The sequence below is a fragment of the Echinops telfairi genome, unplaced genomic scaffold (assembly GCF_000313985.2).
Source record: "Echinops telfairi isolate 266 unplaced genomic scaffold, ASM31398v2 ScPeMD7_5;HRSCAF=22, whole genome shotgun sequence".
NCBI classification, from domain to species: domain Eukaryota; kingdom Metazoa; phylum Chordata; class Mammalia; order Afrosoricida; family Tenrecidae; genus Echinops; species Echinops telfairi.
In genome coordinates, this window is record NW_022103901.1 from 16,971,686 (window position 1) to 16,992,071 (window position 20,386).

General features: G+C 49.2%; 1 protein-coding gene across 1 annotated transcript in view; it reads right to left on the minus strand.

The window, feature by feature from the left end:
- The window catches only part of KATNIP (katanin interacting protein), a 183,927-nt gene that overhangs the window by 112,234 nt on the left and 51,307 nt on the right, over positions 1–20,386 (minus strand). Inside the window, exon 5 of the mRNA XM_045284933.1 lies at positions 13,731–13,862. Within this exon, the coding sequence (XP_045140868.1) occupies positions 13,731–13,862 (132 nt within the window). The remainder of the gene's footprint in view (positions 1–13,730; positions 13,863–20,386) is intronic.

A 20,386-nucleotide genomic window follows, 5' to 3' on the forward strand; every position in this document is an offset into this window, starting at 1 on the left:
GGAAGGTGAGGGAGAAAGGGGGGAACAGATGACAAGGTCTACATATGGCCTCCTCCCTGGGGGACGGACAGCGGAGAAGTGGGTGAGGGAGACGTTGGATGCGGTAAGATATGATAAAATAATAACAATTTATAAATTATCAAGGGTTCAGGGGGAGTGGGGAGGGAGAGGAAAAATGAGCTGACACCAAGGGCTCAAGTAGAAAGTGGGTGTTGTGAGAATGATGAAGTCAACATATGTACTAAAGTGCTGGACACAAATGAGGTATGTACAGATTGTGATGAGTTGTATGAGCCCCTGATAAAATGATTATATAATTAAAAAAAAGAACTGATGGTGATTATACAACTCATTTAAAAAGTGATTTAACCATGAAAAAACAGTTCAAAAAATGATTGGAGTAATGATTGTACAATTCTTCTTGATATGATTGAGCAATTGAGTTGTATGTGTGGAGTATGTGCCAATAAAACTGTCAAAAAGATTTAAAAAAATTATCTACTTGTAGTGTCTGAGAGCCATAGCCCGCCAAGTTGACAGAAACATCAACTTTGGATCCATTTGCCTCTGCGGCCATAAGCTGCTGGTCTTGCTGCTGATCATTAGCCCCATGGGTACACAAGTCAGGAGAAGACTCCAGTCCCACTGCATTATAGGCCATTTTCTTGATATGAATTTCACTCTCCATTTACATACACATTTCACTGGTCTTGCTTCTCTAGTTAGCCAACCTAAACACCTGGATTCTCTGAAAACAAGAGAACCTGGCAACACTGGGCTATTATACTCACACGTAACAGCCAGTTGAGCTGGGTAGAGATTTTTCACCACAGTCCCCACCACTCCCAGCCCTTGCTTCTGAGGTCAAGTGCTATGGCTTATGACCCACCTCCCACCCTTCCCAGCCCCATCCTTACCCCAACCTACACCACTGATAGAGCTTAAAACAGTCTTTTTTCATTAATACAAGGTTTCAGAAAAATCCAGTATTTCAGGATCCAAACTCCAACTCCCAGAGTATTCTAACCAAGCATCACAAAAAAGTCTTTCTCAGATCCTGATTCATCATCTGGGAAACATAGATCTAATTTAGCCACAGGATGGTCTGAGTCAGCTCCCGTGAGCTGGTCAAGGTCCCTAGTCAACATTTATCCCATCCACTCATGCACTCACTTGTACTCGCTTAAATATTTATTTGCCAATGAACTCGGCCTAATGCTGCTAGGCTGGTAGGGACCAAGCACACCAGGCAATGGGACAGATCAGGTATCTGCTATCTTGAAGCTTAGACCTGGGCTAGAGAAGGGCTGTTTCACTCTCAAAGGGTTCAGATGAGCTCTGTGAACTATTACATACGCTCTACTCACATGGATCAGGACTAAGGTGCACCTGACCCAAGCCATGGCATTCTCAATGGCCTCGTATGCACGTGAAAGTAGAACAGTGAATAAGAAAGACGGAAGAAGAATTGATGCATTTGAATTGTGGTGCTGGAGAAGAATACGGAAAGTACCACGGACTGCTAAAAGGACAAACGGATCTATCTTGGAAGAAGTATGGCCAGAGTATTCCTTGGAGGCAAGGACAGTGAGACTGAGTCTTACATACTTTGGACATGCTGTCAAGAGACACCAGTCCCTGGAGAAGGGCACCAGGCTTGGTAAAGCGGAGGAGCAGTGAAAAGGGGGAAGACGCTCAAGAAGATGGATTGACACAGTGGCTGAAATGATAAGCTCAGGCATATGAACAATTGTGAGGATGGTGCAGGAACTGGGCAGAGTTTCATTCTACTGTGCATAAGGTGTCTGTGGGTCGAAATGACTTGATGGCCCCTAACAGTAACAACAAGAACAACAGGGATCATGTAGCAGGAACAGGGTTTCCCCAAAAAACTTCCCCTATGACAAACAATTTCAGAGCTGGCAGGTACAGGAGATGATGTAGTCGACACAACATCTTGTCAGAGAGAAGGAAATCGGGTTCCAAAAGAGGGTGACTCGGCCAACGTCTAGACAGTTCCCAGAGAGTGTATGCAGACCTATAAACCTCTCTCTCCGATGGGCTCAAAGAAACCATTGTGAAGACAGCTCAGGGCTGGGCAGTGTTTCAAGCTGTTGTACATGGGGTCACTATGGGCAGGACCCAACTCTACGGCACTAAACAACGCTCTCCAGCCTCACTGAGCTCGTCACTTCCTCCTTCTACTCCCTGGAATGAGAATCACAATATCCCATGTCTTTAGAAAGTAGGATAATGATGCCAAACAGCAAAGTGAATCATACAATAGGGCGTGGTAGGGACCTGGGAAAACTAGAGAGCGGGCATGCTCAGAATAAAAGTTTCTCAAAGTAAAACTGCAATAACAGTGACCACAGCAGGACACCAGGTCCACCCAGCAGCCACCACAGGCAAGCCAAAGCGGGCCCTGTAGTCTCAGGCACAGCCTGTCTAGGCTATGCCCCTCAATCATTCCCCACAATTTCTCTATCCTTCTCTTCCCCAGATTTTATCACAAAATTATTATCGGGCATAACTATTAAGAAAGCCTTTCCCACATGCCTCTTATTTTCTTCCCCTCATTTGAGCAAATTATTTGTTTAAAACGCACTGCCATTGGGTTGATACTGACTCATAATGACTATATGTCATAGCTGAACATCTCTACAATACTGGGGACTTTTATGGGAATAGGAAGCCTTATGTTTCTCCTATAGAGTGGCTGGTGGTTTCGAACTGCTGACCTTGCAGTTAGAGGCACAATGTGTAACTCAGTAGCGGCACAATGTGTAACTCAGTAGGCCATCAGGGCTCCTTGAAAGAAACTGTAGATGTGACCACAATGAGAAAAAACATCTGTCGGTTCTGTTGGGACAGCAAGGCATTCTGTCCTTTGGTTTCATCATTCTACTCACAATGGGCTCTCAAACTTTGCTGGGAAGTCATATAGCCATGCGAAGAGCTTGAAAAATTGGGGCCCAAGCCTACCTCAGAGGCAGACCCCCAGGTGGTAAGTAACCCTGGGTATGTGTGTGCCGTCTCTCCTTCTCACTGTGAATTGACTGTACAGCCATGGACTGCTACAACAAATCATAAAAAATGGTCTGGTTTGGGGTTTCCCCCCACTTTTTTCATGTGCTGATGCTTAGTTCCATGGAAGCAGTTCATTTCCTCTTGAATACACATTTTCCTGTCCTCTTTTTAAACATTTCACTTTGGAAAAATACATAAAGACCACAGGGGAAAAACTGTATGATGGCACAATACAAACACCCAAATACCCGTCAACTGTTAGACACGCAGCATGGTGTTGGTAACTGGCCATATGCAGTCCGGTAATAAGAATCCTAGGAGCACACATATTGAGAGGGGAAGAATGAAAGAGTGGGTAGATGAGGAAATGTAGCAATGTTAGTAGTTGGTGGGAAAAGGAAAAGAGGAGACCTAGTTTAAAAAGCACAGTAGAAGCATTTCAATGCCAGTTTCCTGGTTTTGATAAAGTACTGTCATTATGTAAGCCCTTACCTTTGGGGAAAACTGGGTAAGGGGTACAGGACTCCTTCTGCATTATTTCTTTTCTTGTATTTCATACAAGTCTTATCACAATCCATGCATACACCCATCGTGTCATGCACATTTGTACATTTGTTGCCATCATCATTCTCAAAACATTTGATTTCTGCTTGAGCCCTTGGCATCAGCTCCATGCGTTATTTCTTAAAACAGCATCTAGCAGTCGACTTTGGGGAGGTCATGATCTGTCTGAGGAGAGTCCCTCTCTGTCACTGATTAAACACTGTCTGGCCTAACTGATGGGCAGCCATCTCTGGACACTTTGCCTCCGGGCACACCATCAATCATGTCCACAAAAGATTTTGTCCCTGTGGAGAGCTGGACTTTTTCTGAAGCAAAACCATGTCGTTGCCCAATTCCCAGCCTCTGCAGTGGTTACTTCCAAAGAATACAGAGTGGTGGAGCCTGGCTTTCCCATGCTTCGTAGAAGGTCTAGGTAAGAGACATCATTTCTCTCTACCTGGGGTTCTCCAAACTATACAACGGGAAGGAAAATACCGAGCACTGAACTCACTGATTTGTTGCTTTAGATCATCTGGTGGGTGGGCCAGGTTAAAGGCAAATCCCGTGCTGACCCTACACGATTTTACCAGATGCACCTAATTCTCGTGGGGGCTCATCCTGTGGCTCAGCTCCTTAGCAGTGGAAAAGATCCTGGCCCTTCAGGGCTTAGCTGCTGACAATCCACCTTACCATTACATTCTGAATTGCTTTGCCTTGTGGCTTGCAGGGTCCTTGGGCTTTCCATGTGCATTCGGTAGGGAGTAATTGAACTCACGGGGCACAGTCTGGTGGAAGAGTTGATATCCTGGGGACACCCACAGAGAGTTCACTGTTCCAGAAGCCTTATCTCAGGCCCTCTTCTTGTCCACTGGTGTCTTTGCCTCTTGTCCCTTCTCCTTCCCAAGTCATTCTCTTGACCTTCCCTTTTAAACCCTGACATTGAAATGAATGAAAGATGAATCAAGGGTTTGCTGCAAAGCCTTGCTGGGGGGATGGGAGGGGACCTATTCCACGAAGAGATACTTGGCCAGGCAGGTCAAACCACACCAAACAGGCAAGACGGATGAAGGGCCAGAGCACAGGTTGCCCATGGGGGACCTGTTGGTGGCACGTGGCTGGAACAGTCCTGCTCTCTCTGTGTAAGCCAGTGAGAATGCGCTTTAGAACACTGACCTGTAACCGTGAGACAATATCCCCTGCCTCCAGGAATCGCTCAATGGAAGGAAAACCTCAAAGACATTTCAGAAATATCAGAATGGACAAGTCTCCCAGAAAACCATCATTCTCTTATGGACTTAGTCCTAAACTCAAGAAATACGGGAATTGTGCTGATGGGGGGATGAACCAGGACCAAAGTTTCTCTTGGATAGCATTTCAGAGTCTGGATGGCTATCCAATCATGGCACAAAGTAATTTTAACTGAGGCAGTGGGGTTATGAAGCAAGCTTTATTCTTTGTATCGTTTGAATTTTTATATATCAATCACACATTATCAGCAAAACAGCCATCCTACTAATAACAAGCATGTGCCCTTTGCTTCATTCCTGATAACTTAAATGGTTCCCATAATACCTACTACACCACACGGCTCATAACCCATGGACACTCAACTAAGCCCTGGGATTAAGATTGAATTTAGGATTCTCTAGAAAGAGGGACTCCCTTTTCACTGAGGTTGCCAAGCTGGTCAAAACCCTAGGCTGGCTTTTCAACGGACTCAAAGGAGAACGCCACAGCTTGACCACTTCAAAATCCTCTGTGACCTCAAGAACTGAAATACAAAAGAATCACTAGGAAACCTTGTCGTCGGATGTTGCCTTTAAAAAACAAGTTGATGCGAATGCTGTAGCTCATCCACGTGAACTATTACAACTACCGGGTGAAAAGCAGAAGTGCACTGAATCTGCCAATGAAAAGGTTTACCAAGGCAAAGAAGGTTTACCAAGGCTTCTGAAAGGAGGCAGAAATAAAAGACAAAAACAAGCAAGTCGCTTATGGCTCAATGTGAAATTCAGCAAGAATTGTGAAGATCTTGAGAACAAAAATACCGCATATACTCGTGTGTAACCCGAGTTTTATAGCATATGTTTATGTAGTTTTTGTGGTAAATTAGTTGCCTCAGCTAATGTTTGGGTTGGCTTATAATCGAGTATGTACGGTAACTGAAGTGGACCAGCAAGCCGATGGTAAAAAGGATTAAATATTGTAAAAGTAAACCAATGGTTCCTTCAGTCCTCAGCATCCTCTTCTTCATGCCCTTGTTCAATCTGCTCTTGCCTGACGGCTCCTCCCTGCCCTCTCCCTCTGGTCCTAGGATGCTCTGCTTCACCTGATGGCTCACTTTCTCACCCCCACCTGATCCAAGACACGCCCCTGCCTTCCCCAGAAAAAACAGTAGCTCCTTCCCTTATGTCTCTATTCCTTTGCTTTATCTTTCTTATTTTCTCATCACCTCTCTCCCCTCCATGAAGGTCGTTATCATTCACGCTGACCTTCAGTACCTTGCAGAAGTTTCAGCAGAACTTTTAGACTAAGACAGACTAGAAAGAAAAGCCTGTCCATCTACCTACCTTGTGAACACCTTATGGATCGCAACAGAAGACTGTCCAACTCGCTTGGGACTCGTCATCAAGCGGAATCAATACTAGAGGCGGATATTCTGTTTGGTGAAGCAGAGGGCCAGTGAGGGAGGAGAGAGACCCCAATGGGATGGACATGTACAAGAGCCACAAGTATGGACACACACATGCCAGGGAGCACAGGATGACACAGGCCTCCCTCACTGCCATCGAGTCCATTCTGACTCACAGTGAGCCCAGAGGACAGGGAGAGCTGCTCCTAGGGGTTTCCGAGACCGTAACTCTTTTTAGGAGTAGAAAGCCTTGTCTTTCTCCCACACAGCAAGAAGTGGTTTTGAACTGTGGAACTTGTGGTTGACAGCCCAACTTGCAACCACTATGCCACCAGGGCTCCTGATTGACACGGAACTAGGCAATGTTCTGTTTTGATGTGCAAGTGAGTTGCCATAAGTAGAGCTGAATTCACAGCATCTAGCCTAGCCTATTCACCTTAACCAAGCCTATCCTTTCCATCTACCTTACCTACAGCAGTGCCTGGGACCAAGTGGTGGGGATTGGGGCAAATGGGGGCGCATATACCAGATATGGGAGCATCTCTTCCTCAGCTCCAGCTCATTGCTGTCAGGTGAGAATATGAGCCCGAAATCTGCTGCTTTTTCAAGAGCAATTCTTGATTCAGATTTTCATACGGAATCTCTGAATTCTTAAATGTCAGCTAGCAATTCACATTTGTGAAAGGCACGGTGTAAGTCAGTGGGGCGGAGGCCAACAACATGTATCTGCAGCATGCTGGTCGGTGAACTCTGCTCTGCCAAGAAATTGAAGTTCACCAAGAATGTGATTGAAGGGGAGACGGCGGGCGTGCTTCGACAGAGAAGGTCAGACAGAAAGTGCATATGCGGACAGGCATTTTCTTTTGCTCCGTTTCAGGTTACTCTTGCAAACAGAGAGAGGTGGCTGAGTATTTTTAGCCTTGAGATTCCAACCTCCACCCCCTTTCCTTGTTCAGATTGCATCTCTTAAAGCTTCCTTCTGCCTTTGCTGAAACCTGGTGTTGCCATTTTACTCTTTCACTTAACAGGAACATAATCCGGGCGGGGTGGGGTGGGGGTGGTGGTACTGTAGGCAAAGCCATGCACAGTGCCCCCTCAAGATGGGGGTGGGGGAAGAAGGGAGCGGGAGAAAGTTAGTGCTGGTGAAGCAGCAAGTGCTGGTTTCCAAGGGGTGGGGGGGAGCAGGCCTGCTAATGGACCTTGATCCAGGATGGAGCTGCCTTGTGCTGTAGAGGAGGCTGGGAAGGGAGGGGCACAGACCCATTTCACGGAAGGTGCTGAGTGTCCAGGGAAAAGGGAACTACCATGATCCCTTACTGTAAGGCATATGCACACGCTCTGTGACTTTGGGACAGGGTGGCAGCTGTGACAGACTGAATGAGCTTCACTAAAAATCATGCCCCAAACTCAAGCAATTGTGCACAAGCCTGAGAGCCAGGAGTAGTTGGCGGCTGTGGGATACGTGGCTAATTGCCTCCCTGCACAACTCTCTCTTCTGCCATGAGTCAGGAGAACGGATGGTGGCCAGATGTCATTACTCAGTGTTCTGATCAAATTGTCTATGGGAGAACCTTGATCAAAAGGGAAGAAGTACAGAAAAGAACTTCAAATTCTCATCGGAATCTAGACTTTCTGGATCCACAGAGTGGCCGAATTCCTGAAACCACAAATCAAAAATAGTCCTTGAAGTCCTCTTTAAATCAAACAATAGTTTAGCTTAACTCTTTCATGAGCCATGAGATGTATAGCACCTACCTACATTTTCCTCTCCTGGGGTTTATTGGGATCTACTTTCCCACCGAGGAGGATCCCTAGTGGAGTAGTGGTTACTAGTTGAGCTGCTAACCACAAGGCCAACAGTTCAAAACCACCACCCACTCAAAGGGAGAATGAATGGACTTTCTACGCCCATAAAGAGCTATAGTCTTAGACACCCACATGGGCAGTTCTACCCTGCCCTATAAAGTCTCCGTGAGTCAGGATCAACTCAATGGCAGTGAGTGTGGTTTTTTTTCTCTCCCTTACTGATATCCACTGCTGGCAGGCAGAGACCTGCATCACTGGCTACAACAGAAAAATGGCGGTGTGTCCCCAAGAGCTACTTTTGCAGAGTATGGTCTGAGGAGGGGTATCCTGAAGGTGTGACTGGAAACTGTGTTTCTCACAATGATGCCAGGCTCATGTGATTACCTCATTTTCATGTATCTGTAAAGAAATTTACAGTGTGGCTTGGGGACCAGAGGGGTATATATGCCCCACAACATCTCTGAGAGTCCAGAGGGACATAGGTATCACACATAATATGTATCAAGGTCCATATTTTTTAAAAAAACAAAAACAAAAAACAGCAGCAGCAACATTCACTGGCATTGTGTAATTTTCACATGCATACAGAGGCAGCTGAAAATATCATGGCTTGAGTCAGGCACACCTTACCCTTCAAAGTAACATCCTAGCTTTTAAACACTCTAACGAGGGCTTGTACAGCAGATTGACCAAGATGCAATGTGTCCTTTGATCTTAACTGATGCTTCCATGAGCATTGATTTTGGAGCCAACTAAGATAAGCTCCTTGACAACTTCAATCCTTTCTTCATTTATCACGTTACCCACTGGTCCAGTTGTGAGGATTTGGGTTTTCTTTACATTGAGTTGTAATCCATACTGAAGGCTGCAATCCTTGATCTTTATCAGAAAGTGCTTCAAAAGCCCTCTTCACTTTTAGTAAGCAAGGCTGTGTTATCTGCAAAGCACAAGTTGTTAGTAAGTCTTCCTCTAATCCTGAGGCCACATTCTTCTTCCACATAACCCAGCTTCTCTGATTACTTGTTCAACAGCAGATTGAGTAAGTATGGTGAGAAGATGCAACCCTGATCTACTACACCTTTCCATATTTTAAACCACAAAGTATCCTTTTCTGTTTGCATAACTGCTTCTTGATCCATATACATGTTCCACATGAGCACAATGAAGTGTTGTGGAATCCCAATTCTTCTCAAGGTGATCCACAGTTTGCTACGATCCATACAGTCAAAGGCTTTTGCAGTCAATAAAACACTAGGAAGCATCTTTCTGGTATTCTCTGCTTTCAACCAAGATTCATCTGACATCAGAAATTATATTCCTTGTTACACATCCTCTTCTGAATTGGGCCTGAACCTCTGGCAACTCCCTGTCAATGCACTGCTGCAACCATTGGTGGATGATCTTCAGCAAAATTTTACTTGCATGTGCTATTGTTTTATAATTGAAGCATTCTGTTGGGCCACCTTTCTTTGCAATGGGAACAAATATGGATCTCTTCCAGTGTGGTAGTTGCATAATGGGTTGTCGATTTGAGACTTGAATGAAGGGGTGGAATTTAGCCCGTCAATCAGGTCACAGCTTGATGACCTCATTTGGAGGTGCTAAGGAGATAAACAGCTCACTGGCGCAGGGACACATGCTCACTCCCTGCCAGACATGCTTGCACATGGATCTACGCTAGAACCCTGGAGCTGAAGGAGCCATGTGGAGACCCCTGCCAGTGCTGAGATGCTTCCACTGCCACTGGATCCATAAGACTTTCCACCCACTGGCCTGCATTCGGCATCACTGAATGTGATTCATGAGTCTGAAGAAGAATTTATAGATTGGTAACGACACAATGGCTAATATAGGACATATGGACTTGATCTGAACTGGGACGTTTTCTCAATATTCAATTGCTCTTGTATATAAAGCTCTTTCTTATACACATACGAGTGTCTATGAATTTGTTTCTCTAGTCTACCTGGACTAACACATCCAGTCAGTTGGCCACATAGTTGTCTTCCATATTACCTGGCATAGCCAAGTAAATGCTTCCACCAGTGCTTCATCAGCGTGTTGAAACATTTCAATTGGCATTCCACCAATTCCTGGAGCCTTGTTTTTGGCTAATGCATTCAGTGCAGCTTGAACTTCTTCCTTCGGCACCAGTGGTTCTTGCCCATATGCTACCTCCTGAAATGGTGGAATTTTGGCAAGTTCTTTTTGGTACAGTGACTGTGCATTCCTTCCATCTTTTTTTGATGCTTCCTACATCATTCAATATTTTGCTCATAGAATCTTCCAATATTGCATCTTTAGACCTGAATTTGGGGAGTTTGGGGTTGTTTTTTTTAGTTCTTTAGTTTGAGATATGCTGAGCATGATCTTCCCTTTTGGTTTTCTAACTCCAGTATAAGATAAAAAAGGGCATTCATGAAAAAGGAAAAAGAAAAAAAACCCCTCACTGCATTGAGTCATATCTGACTGATAGTGACCCTAGAGGGCAGAGTAGAACTCCTCCTGTGGGTTTCTGAGACTGTAACGCTTTACAGGAGTAGAAAGCCAAGTCTTTCTCCCACAGAGTGTGGCTGATGGGTTTGAACGGCTGACCTGTGGTTAGCAGCGCAACACATAACCACTATGCCACCCAGGCTCCCTAAACAAGGTCATTTGATAATACTTAGAAAATAGTAGTAGATTGAATGAGAGCCATAGTATTTACTTACACACCCAATGAAAGAGACTGAAAATACATTAAGCTATAAAATAACTGAAAAGATAAAAAGACAGTCCTACAATAATAGGTGACTTTAGTATATCACTCTCAATGCAGGAGAAGGAGTGAACAATGGGAAATAAATTCAATAAAAACACAGAACAGCACAACAGCCAACCTCACCTGGTAGACACACAGAGAACATTGCTCCCAACAACCGTACAGTATACATTCTTCCCCTGTGCACACGGACCAGTCTCCAGAATAGACCACATTAGGCCCCAAAGCAAGCATCCCTATATTTGAAGACATCAAAACACTGTAAGGTGTGTTCTCAGATTGCAATCAACAATAGAAGATCAGAGGAAAAAAATCAAACAGATAGAAAATAATTAACACTATGCTTTAAAACTACTGGATAATAGAAGAAATAAAAAAGGAAATGCAAAAACTCCTTGTATCAGATCATTAGAACACGGCATCAGCAGTCTGGGCCCAGCAAAAGCGGTACTCAGAGGACAAGCTATAGCCATGAACACACACATCACAAAAGAAAAATCAAAATCCGCACCTTCACCCACTCTCTCTAGCAATTAGGAAAAAGAGCAGCAACACAGGCTGACAGTCACCAGAAGAAAATAAGTAATAATAATTAGCGCAGAAATAAACAAAACGGAAAAACAAAAGAAGAGCAAGCACCACTAGAAGTGGGTGATTTGAAAGGGTGAATAAAAATGGACAGACCCCCGGTAAATCTGACAACAGAAAAAGGAGAAGATGCACGTTACACATCTGAGAAAACACGTGGGTGACATCACAACAGAACCCACGGAAACAAAAAGAAAAATGACAAAATGCTAAGAAGAATGGTTCACAAAGAGTGTTCCACTTCCAACTAGGATGAGCAGCGACTGGGGTCTTAAGAGCAATGATCACACTGTCCTTGTGGAGAGGGAAGAGGAGTGAAGACCACTGTAGATGCATGGGAACCACTAGTCCAACTGACTAATGGATGGCGGGAACCCCGTCTCCAGGACACTTACCAGAAGAACTACACGGTGCGTGGCGACCACTGCCAACTGCTCTGAAAGGGATCCACTGGGGGGCCAGGAAAAGAGCAGGAGGAAACTGTGGAACATAACTCCAAATCACGAAGAAGACCAGGCTGACTGGCCAGAGCTTTAGTCCTTAGTCCCCTCAGGTCTCAAAATGAGCCCTTCCTCCTGGCTCCATTCTCAACCTATAAGGTCTGCCCTGGAGAGGTACACACACCTAGTAATAAATAACCAACCACTAGAGATCTAAAGGGTGGCATTTATCCAAGCGCACAGTCCAGGAGCGTTCAGAAAAAAGGAGCAATGCCAAGGGGAACCAGGAGGAGGATAAAGGGATACTGTGCTTCCCTGTGGGGTTTGCAACCAATGATGTAAGACAAGATGTGCATGCATTGTGGAGGGAAACACCGATGTGCTCTGTAAACCATCGATTTATAAACACACACACACACACACTAAAGCTTACAAAAGTAAATATATAGCAAAGTGTCTATGGTCATGTGTTGAGGGGCAGGTGAGTGTTAAAGGCCATGAAGTACACAGGTGTGCTTACTCTTTGTGGATTCAATAGGGAACAAGCTTAATGAGTCATTCTATGAAAAAATATGGGTGTGTTTTTTTGTTGTTGTTCAGGAATTCAACATTTTTCAACTTACTAAGACTTACAACCAGAATATGAGGTGCAATGGCTCCTTCCTGGGCAAATAAAGGAAGAGGCACCCAGGGAAGATCTGAGAATGTTCTGTGAGCAGCATGCCCTTCCTTTGCTGGTCTCCTGAATGGCCTACTTGAAAGCCAGAGCCCAGGAAGGCAATGGACTGGGCAGCCAGGGCCACAGGGGAGCAAATGGCCTTCCTCCAGGGCTTAGCAGCTTGCCTCTGACCAGCCACCCTCAGTAACAGTGCTTGGACACACAACATGGAAATGGTCCCATTGCTCGTGCATCTTATAAAAGCAATGCCCTTGGAATACCATCCAAATCCCCAACCCCAGGCCATGGTAGAGGCCCTGCCTGTTCTGGACCTGCCAGTCCCTCCATCATCAACCCTTGCTCACACCATGCCTGCATCTGCCAGTCCCTCCATCATCAACCCTTGCTCACACCATGCCTGCATCCTGCTCTCTGCACAAGCCCAGCCTCACTCTGCTTACAATTGTTTTCTCAGCCGGGAGCATGTTTTCCCCATTGCTTGCTGCCAGGCTGGCTCCGTCTCCGTTAGTTTTGAGCTGAGAGACAGGATCGGGTTTTAGACTCTCTCTTACCTCATGTCTCCTCTCCTGTACTGCCTCACCAACCCATCTTTCTCTCATTACTTATCATTATCCATGATGACCTCAAGTAGTTGGGATTTTTGGTTTTTCCTATCTCTTTCCCCTTTGTAATACATGCTGCTTGAGACAGATTCTCACCAGCTTTGCCCATTTCTTTCTCTTTAGTGCCCCAAGCTCAACAGTAGGTGCTCCCTAAAAGTTTGTGGAAGGAACGCCTGGGATACACCACTGTAATTCAAAGGACCCGGAAAACAAATAATGTGAAGAATGGTGATTTAAAATGCCCATGTTGTTATCAGCTGCTGTGTGGCCACGTGATGCTGAGCAACACCTATGGTGCCCACAGCTTGGCTGCCCACCTGCCCTCACCACCTTGCCCATGAAACTATTAGCCAAACTTTGTCACCCCTCCTAGGAAGCTTTCTGGAGACGCTTCCTGCTTTGCTCCTGCCATTCTTGGCACCTGTGACGGCACTCCCCTCCTAAGTCGGGGATCCCTACCTTGTTGGCTCTCTGGACAGTGGGTGCCTAGCTGGCTTATGCTCCTTTAACTGTGCTGAGTGAGCACAAGACGGAAGGGACAAAGGGCGGAGTGAACAGAGGAACAGCAACAGGAATGTGCTTGCGAGACTCCAGTCCAAGCCCACCGACCTTCAGGAGCACCGAGCAAAGGGCCGAGGCTGGTCCCTACCTGTGGATGATCCCCAGAAGCCTCCTTCGCCTTGACGGTCACTTCCCCACATGGCTCAGACCCTTCAGAACAGTCCGGAGGAGGTTCGATGTGGAGCCGCGGGCCAGCTTCCGTTCTGATTTGCACCGATTTCTAGACATAACAATGGAATCATTTCAGATCGGCAGGGAGGGTGCCTCTGTGTTCTCTGAGGGACCAGGACTAGCATTTAGTGGTTGTCCACCAGCATTCACTTTAGGGGGCGGTGATCTGACCGGCAGTCACCGTGCACAGAACAGAGCTGTATATGGATGAATGACGGCCCGGCACCCACTTCATGGAGATCACTCTACCTCTGCTTCCAAGTCCTTCCTGGCCAGCACAGGCTCACTAGGATGCCCTAAGTAACAACTTCATTTGAAATAACTTCTCCGTGGCATTTTAGTAGATATTTGTGGCTACTGCCAGTGGCTCCTGAGTTGGCCCCTGGCTCAAGGCATCCCTCGACCCAGTGGAATAAAATGCTGCCTGGTCCCACGTCAACCATAGAATGGCTCGTGAACTGGGTCGCTGTGATCCAAATGGTTTTCACAGGCTGCTTTGCCTCCCAAAGGGGTTTATGATCAGACCAGATGCAAAACGTGTTTGTTTTTCCCTTGGGTTTGTTTTTCTCGGGGTCTTTATGTTGGTACACACACACACACACACACACACACACACACACAAACTTCCCAGAATGAAAACAGTTCTCAAAGTTGTTGGAAGGTGGAGACCTTGTGGGGTGGGCACCTCTTCCTTCTAGTTCTCTGAAGGCCACTCCTTGGCCACGTGTGGCGGATGGCTGTCCCTCAGTGGCCATTTTGCTGTCGATCTTGCCTAAAGCTCCCAGACGTGCCCTCAACATTCCCAGCCCCCCTCATAGCAGTGGGTGAGCATCTTCTGGCCACTGAGATGTGGGGGGAACCTTCATGGGAAGGGCACGGCCTCCTTGGGCCTGGCTCCCCTTCCTGGAGGCTGCAGCGTGGAGGTGGGGGTGAGTTGTGTAAGGGGTGGGGTGCTTTGAGGACTGTGAGAAGGAAGGCAACATCATGAAGATGGTAGAACAGCAAACAGTGCCTGGGTCCCTTTACAACCTCTTGGAACAGGTGGGCTGTCTACCACTGAATGGCTGTGACACAGAGACACCACCTTCCTGTTGGTGCTTTGGGTCTCTCTGGCCTGGCAGCTACGCATGGACCCTAACCAGTCCACCTGGCACGTGCAGTAGGGAAGATGGCTTCAACTCAAGTTTCCTACTTCAGTTCCTGGAAGTCCCATCGCATAGCACCAATCAGACCAGAAAGAAATGCTTCCTGTGCCCCAAGTTGCTACAGTTTTGCCAGCCCAGCCTCCTTCCCTTAGTTCTCCTCTGGGGCCTATTTCCTCCTTCCATTCTCAGTCTGCTCGTAGAGCGAGTGGCAATGGGATTCGGGCTTACACACAACCCTCCCACCCCACCTCCTCACAGCACACCTGGCCAGTGGGTGTCAGGGGGTGGGGAGGGAGAGAACAGACCAGAGCCAGGGTGAGTAGCCTAGGGAGCCACCATAACTAGGGTAGAGGGGGCTCACTTCTTGCACGCCTGGTGACCACAGTGGACCCAGCAGACACAGGCCTGTCCACCTCTGCCTTTCCTAACTCGAGGACAATGGGATCTCTCAGAACAGAGCAGCCACCTCGTGAGAACAGGTAAGGCTTATGGTGTGGATGGGAGAACGGGAAAAGAGAAGCCTGGCCCTCTGATGGCATCCGCCACCCTTCCCGCCAGCCTGGCTGTCCGCCTGCTGCTAAAGGAGGCTGGGCCATAGATCATTCCAGATCATTCCAGAAAAGAGAAAGCAGTGCACTGTGAAGGGGCTCCTTGCCAGAGCAGGGAGGGAGCAGTGTACAAGGAGGGTGGCCAGAGACCCAGTCACTTCAAGACGTCCTAAGGAGCCAGGCTCAGCCGTCTTGACCCTGCACCTGGTCTCTCACACCAGGGCTCCAGCTCTGGGCTTTGTCAAAGCGCTGCTCTTGTGACCTTGGGTGGAACTCACTGCATGGAATGCATAAAACCTGGATTTCCAGGGTGGGAGATTCCTGGAGGCTCTCCTGCCTCCCACCAGGATGGAGCTGGGAAAGCTTTGAAGCTGCTCCTTAAGATGGATTTTCCAGGCTACCTCCAGGGAGAGGGCACCCCTCAATGATATCCACATGCTAGGCGGCCTTGGAGGTAGAAGGAACTCGCAGGCAAGGAGGGTGGACCACTGGGCCAGGTGAAGCCTGGCACTCCCAGAGTCCAGTCCTAGAGAGGGAGGAGCAGCCCTGGCCTCCCTGGGAACTCGAGACAACTATTTAATATCAGGGCCCCGCTGATCCATGGAATTGGGGCCTGCATGTTAACAGGCTGTGCACACCCAATCTGAGATGCATCAGTGTTGGAGACCCAGGAGGGCTTGGGGGCGAGGGGCTGCCATTGTTTCTGCATTATGTCCCGCGCCTGCAGACCTTGTCTTCCAGTAAAAGCGCCCTAGTTTTCTTTTGGGAATGGAGCAGGTGACCGAGGCCTGGCCAGGCAGAGCCAGGTTTGGGGGCCTGGCTGGTTTAAAGGAGCTGAAGAGATGCAACAGCCAGGAAACAATGTGAGCTGGGAGCATCTGGATTCTGCCACACCCAAGTTGGGCACTTCCATGGCCCAGAAGAGAACTGGTACCAATACATCACTGCAGGTCTCTGCTTTCAATCCTGAGGAGCTGAGAGAGAGCTCAGCATTCAGGGAAGAAAAGCAGGTGTCTCCCTCTCTTCCCTATGTGGCATTCCATACCCCTTCATGCCCAAAGCATGCCTCTCCCTCTCTAGCAAACTGAGCCCAACCTCCCCAGGGGGTCATAAGACAGGCTTGCAGTTGGCATGGAGGTGCCTGATCAGCAAGTCATTACTGAGCACTGAATGCAGACAAGACCCCAGAAACACGGCCAGACACTGAGAAACTAAAAAATGACCCTCAAGGCATCCACGCAGCATACATTGTGTTTGTGAAGCAACATGTGACAAAAGTAACATGGTCCAGAAAGTTCCTAACGCTGAGTGGGTTCTGGGGAGAGGAATAAATAGCCCTCCATCTGGCCTGCTCTCCCACCTCCCACCCAAGTAGGCTCCCTTGGCCGCCACCAGGATGAGCTTGTGAAGCAGCCCTCCCACATGAGAACGCTCCCCGCAGCAAAGGGTCTGCTCCCTGCTCTGGCCACCCACCTCCCCGCCTTGCTCAGGAGAGATGCTCCTGGCTCCCTTCCCTCCTGGCCCCCCCAGCTGCACCCAAGGGGGCTGCTTCTAAGAGGCTGCTCTTTTCCTGACTCCTTGCAACTCCTTGCAGGCCGAGGTGGGCTTGTGCTATGTCCACCCTATGCTGGGACAGGACATCAGAGTCCCAGCATGCACGCACACAAGCACAGTTCCTGTTTGCTGTCCCAAGGCTACTTTGCTCCACACTTGGCCCGGGAGCAGCCCTCCATCTGTGAGTTTCTGCCATCCGTCTGAACATGTTCAGAGAAGCTCATTGTCAATTAGAGTCAACAGCCAGCCTGGGGGGTGCCCTGTGCGGTGGTGCAGGCCACGCGGTGGGTAGAGGGCTCCTGTTCGAGGTCAGAGGGCTTTGGACACATGGACCAAAGCAGGCTGCGCCAAGAGAAACTCCGCTAAGGAGTTAGTTCCGACTCATGGCGACTGACTGCGGGCAGTGCTCCCCGGGGTCTTCACAAGTGGACTGCCAGGCCTTTCCACCCAAGCCCCTACAGGTGGGCCAGACGCGCCCGCCTCTCACCAAGCAGCCTCAGTGTCAACTGCCGCGCCACCCAAGGCTGCTGGACGGCGGGTGGGTCTCCCTGGACACATGCCTACGTCTCAGGTTTGTCGGCTCTCCCACCAACGGCAGGGCCTAGTGCTCTGGCAGCCTCTGTGAAGGCCAATACTTTGTGTGGGGGGTGGGGGTGGGGGAGCGTGTTTCACCCATCGTCCTCCCTGGATAGCTTGAGGACCCCTCAAAATCTCACCTGGGAGGGCCCCTGAAGGTGCCCGGTGGCCGGCCTGTGGCAAGAAAGTGGATGTGGCAGTTGAGTGAGAGCGCAGCCTGTGGCTTTCATCATTACAAGGGGCTGGCTTCTGAGACCTTCGAGGAAAGCCCTCCCCACAGGAAACTGCTGGAAGCCCCATCCCTTCACCGCCAATTTCATGCTAAAAGCCGATGGCGTTCATCAAACCTGACAGCATTTTGGTAAACAACCCCTCTGTTGATTAGGCCGCTGTCCACCCAAGTATTACAAGGCTGAGGAAACCATAAATCTTAATCCGCTGAGAGCAGCAGAGAGATCGCAGGCTGCACACGCTGATGGCAAGGAAGGGCAGAGCAAACGAGAACCCGTATATCACCCCAGTCAGACACCCACACAGCCCAGCCACCAGCAGCCTCGCCCATGGCACCCCCCAGAATCGCAGCGCCACGGGTGGGGGCAAGAGTGCCGGCCTCCCAGCTGCTATCTGCGTGGCTCCGTGATGCCAGTACCATGGCAGGCTCAGGTCTGGGCTCCAGGGCAGCCCCTTCTGCCACAGCAGTGCTACTCAAGGGAGCTTCCTAACTGCTGGGCAAGAGTTTAAGAAGGGAGGAGTGCTGGTGGCCTAGGGGCTAAAGCACCGGGCTTCTAAGTGAAAGGTTGGCAGTTCAAACCCACTCCATGGAAGAAAGAGGTGGCAGTCTGCTTCTGTAAAGAACACCCTATGGGGCAATTCTATATCGTTAGAAGGTGGCTGGCATCAACTGGACAGTAATGGGTTCTTATGGGAAGGAACTCTATGGACAAGGTCAATGGGGAGCAGAAGTGGGATGTGAGAAGCCAGTGGACCGGAGGAGAGGGGCTGTCATGCGGAGGAGAGCAGCAGGATGCTGTGACGGCAGGTCCACGGGGACGGCTGTGTTCCTGCTGATCTGGCCGAGGCTCTACTGCCCGCCCTTGCCTGCTCCTCCTTGGGGGGGGGGGGCACTGCCCTGGGGAGAACAGCTCCAAGACTGATGAGGATGGGGTCACTCTCCTGGGGCAGGCGTGTGGAGTGCGGGGTGCACAGCTTTTTGACTTGGCCACTGTCAGCCATTGGGGACTTCATTGCATGACCATGCTGCTGGGCCTGGAGGCCTCTGGGCTGGCAGAGCACGTCCAAAAGGGTCCAGAGAGGCTGTCCTGCTCTCCGGCCTAACCTGGTCTCCGCGTGCTAACCTGGGAGAAACGTGATAGCTAAGTCCACACCTTGTCCCAACCCACTCTCTCACACTTCCTCACCACTCTGTTTACCATCTGCTCTGCAATCTCTCAAGGAGAAGCTGAGGTCCCACCTCTCACTACACAGCAAACCAAACTCCCTGCCATCCAGTCGACACCGGGAAATACATTGTCCACCCATCACCAAGACCAGCCAAGACGCATACACACACTCAGGGGATGAGACTCCAGCCCAAGGAAATAAGGCCTGATGGAGCCGCAGGCCTGAGGGAGCCAAGGCTAGGAGGGGCAGAGGTGCCCTCTGGGGGCTGGCCAGGAGGCACTGCCCCACAGCCCCCTGCCCGGGCCTTGGAGCTGCTCTCCTCTCCACAGCAGCCTGTGGGGTTTTCAAAAGGTGCGTGCCGACCTGTTGCTCTCCTGGTGAAACCCACCTCGCCAGGGGGTTCAATCCTTCACATATTGAAAAAATCTGGCACTCCTTCCCATGGGGTGCCATGCAAACAGGCCCAGTGACCCTGTCCCTAACCACCATGTGACCATGGTGAGCCCTCTGGCTCCAGTTTCTATGGTGCCACCCGGCCCTTCTAACCGCAGAGACCCTAGTCCCACTATGTGACCTGGCTCCTCTGGCCTCAGGACCCCAGTCCTGACAAGGCTCCCCCAGCTACAGAGACCCCAGACCCCATGGGGGACCTAGCTTCTGCAGCCCCTGGGTCCTAACCCAGGGTGAAGAAGCACCTGTGAAATGAACTGTATGGCACGTGCTTCCCGGCAGCTCAGAGGGGCAACAATACCAGCTTCGGGGGCATCACCAGGAAGTAGCTTGCCTGACTCCAAGTCCGTTCCCCAAAAGGCACACATCCCAATGTCCTGATGAGACAGGGCAGAAGGGAACCAACTGGGTGCAAGTGGAGGCGTGGCTCAGTCTTGTCAATAAACTGCAACCAATGCTTGGTTTAGGCACAGAGCTGGAAAGGGAGTGAAGGATGGGGGCTACAGCAAACAGGGGCTGGCGCCCCGTCTAAAGGAGCCAGCCACCGTTTGGTTCCTGCTAGAGAAGCCCTGGTGCTGTAGTGGTTATGAGTTGGGCTGCTCACAGCAAGGCCAGCAGTTTGAAGCCACCAGCCACTCCTCAGCAGAAGACGGGCTTTCTACTCCTGTAAACAGTTCCAGTCTCAGACACCCACAGGGGCAGTTCCAGCGACAGTCTCACAGACTCATGGGGCAGTTCCACTGAGAGAATCACAGACTCAAGGGGGCCGTTCCACTGAGTCTCACAGACTCACAGGGCAGTTCCACTAGAGAATCACAGACTCAGGGGAGGTGGGGGGAAGGGAAGAGGTGTTAACAAACTCAGGGACAAGGGAACAACAAGTGATCCAAACTGGTGGG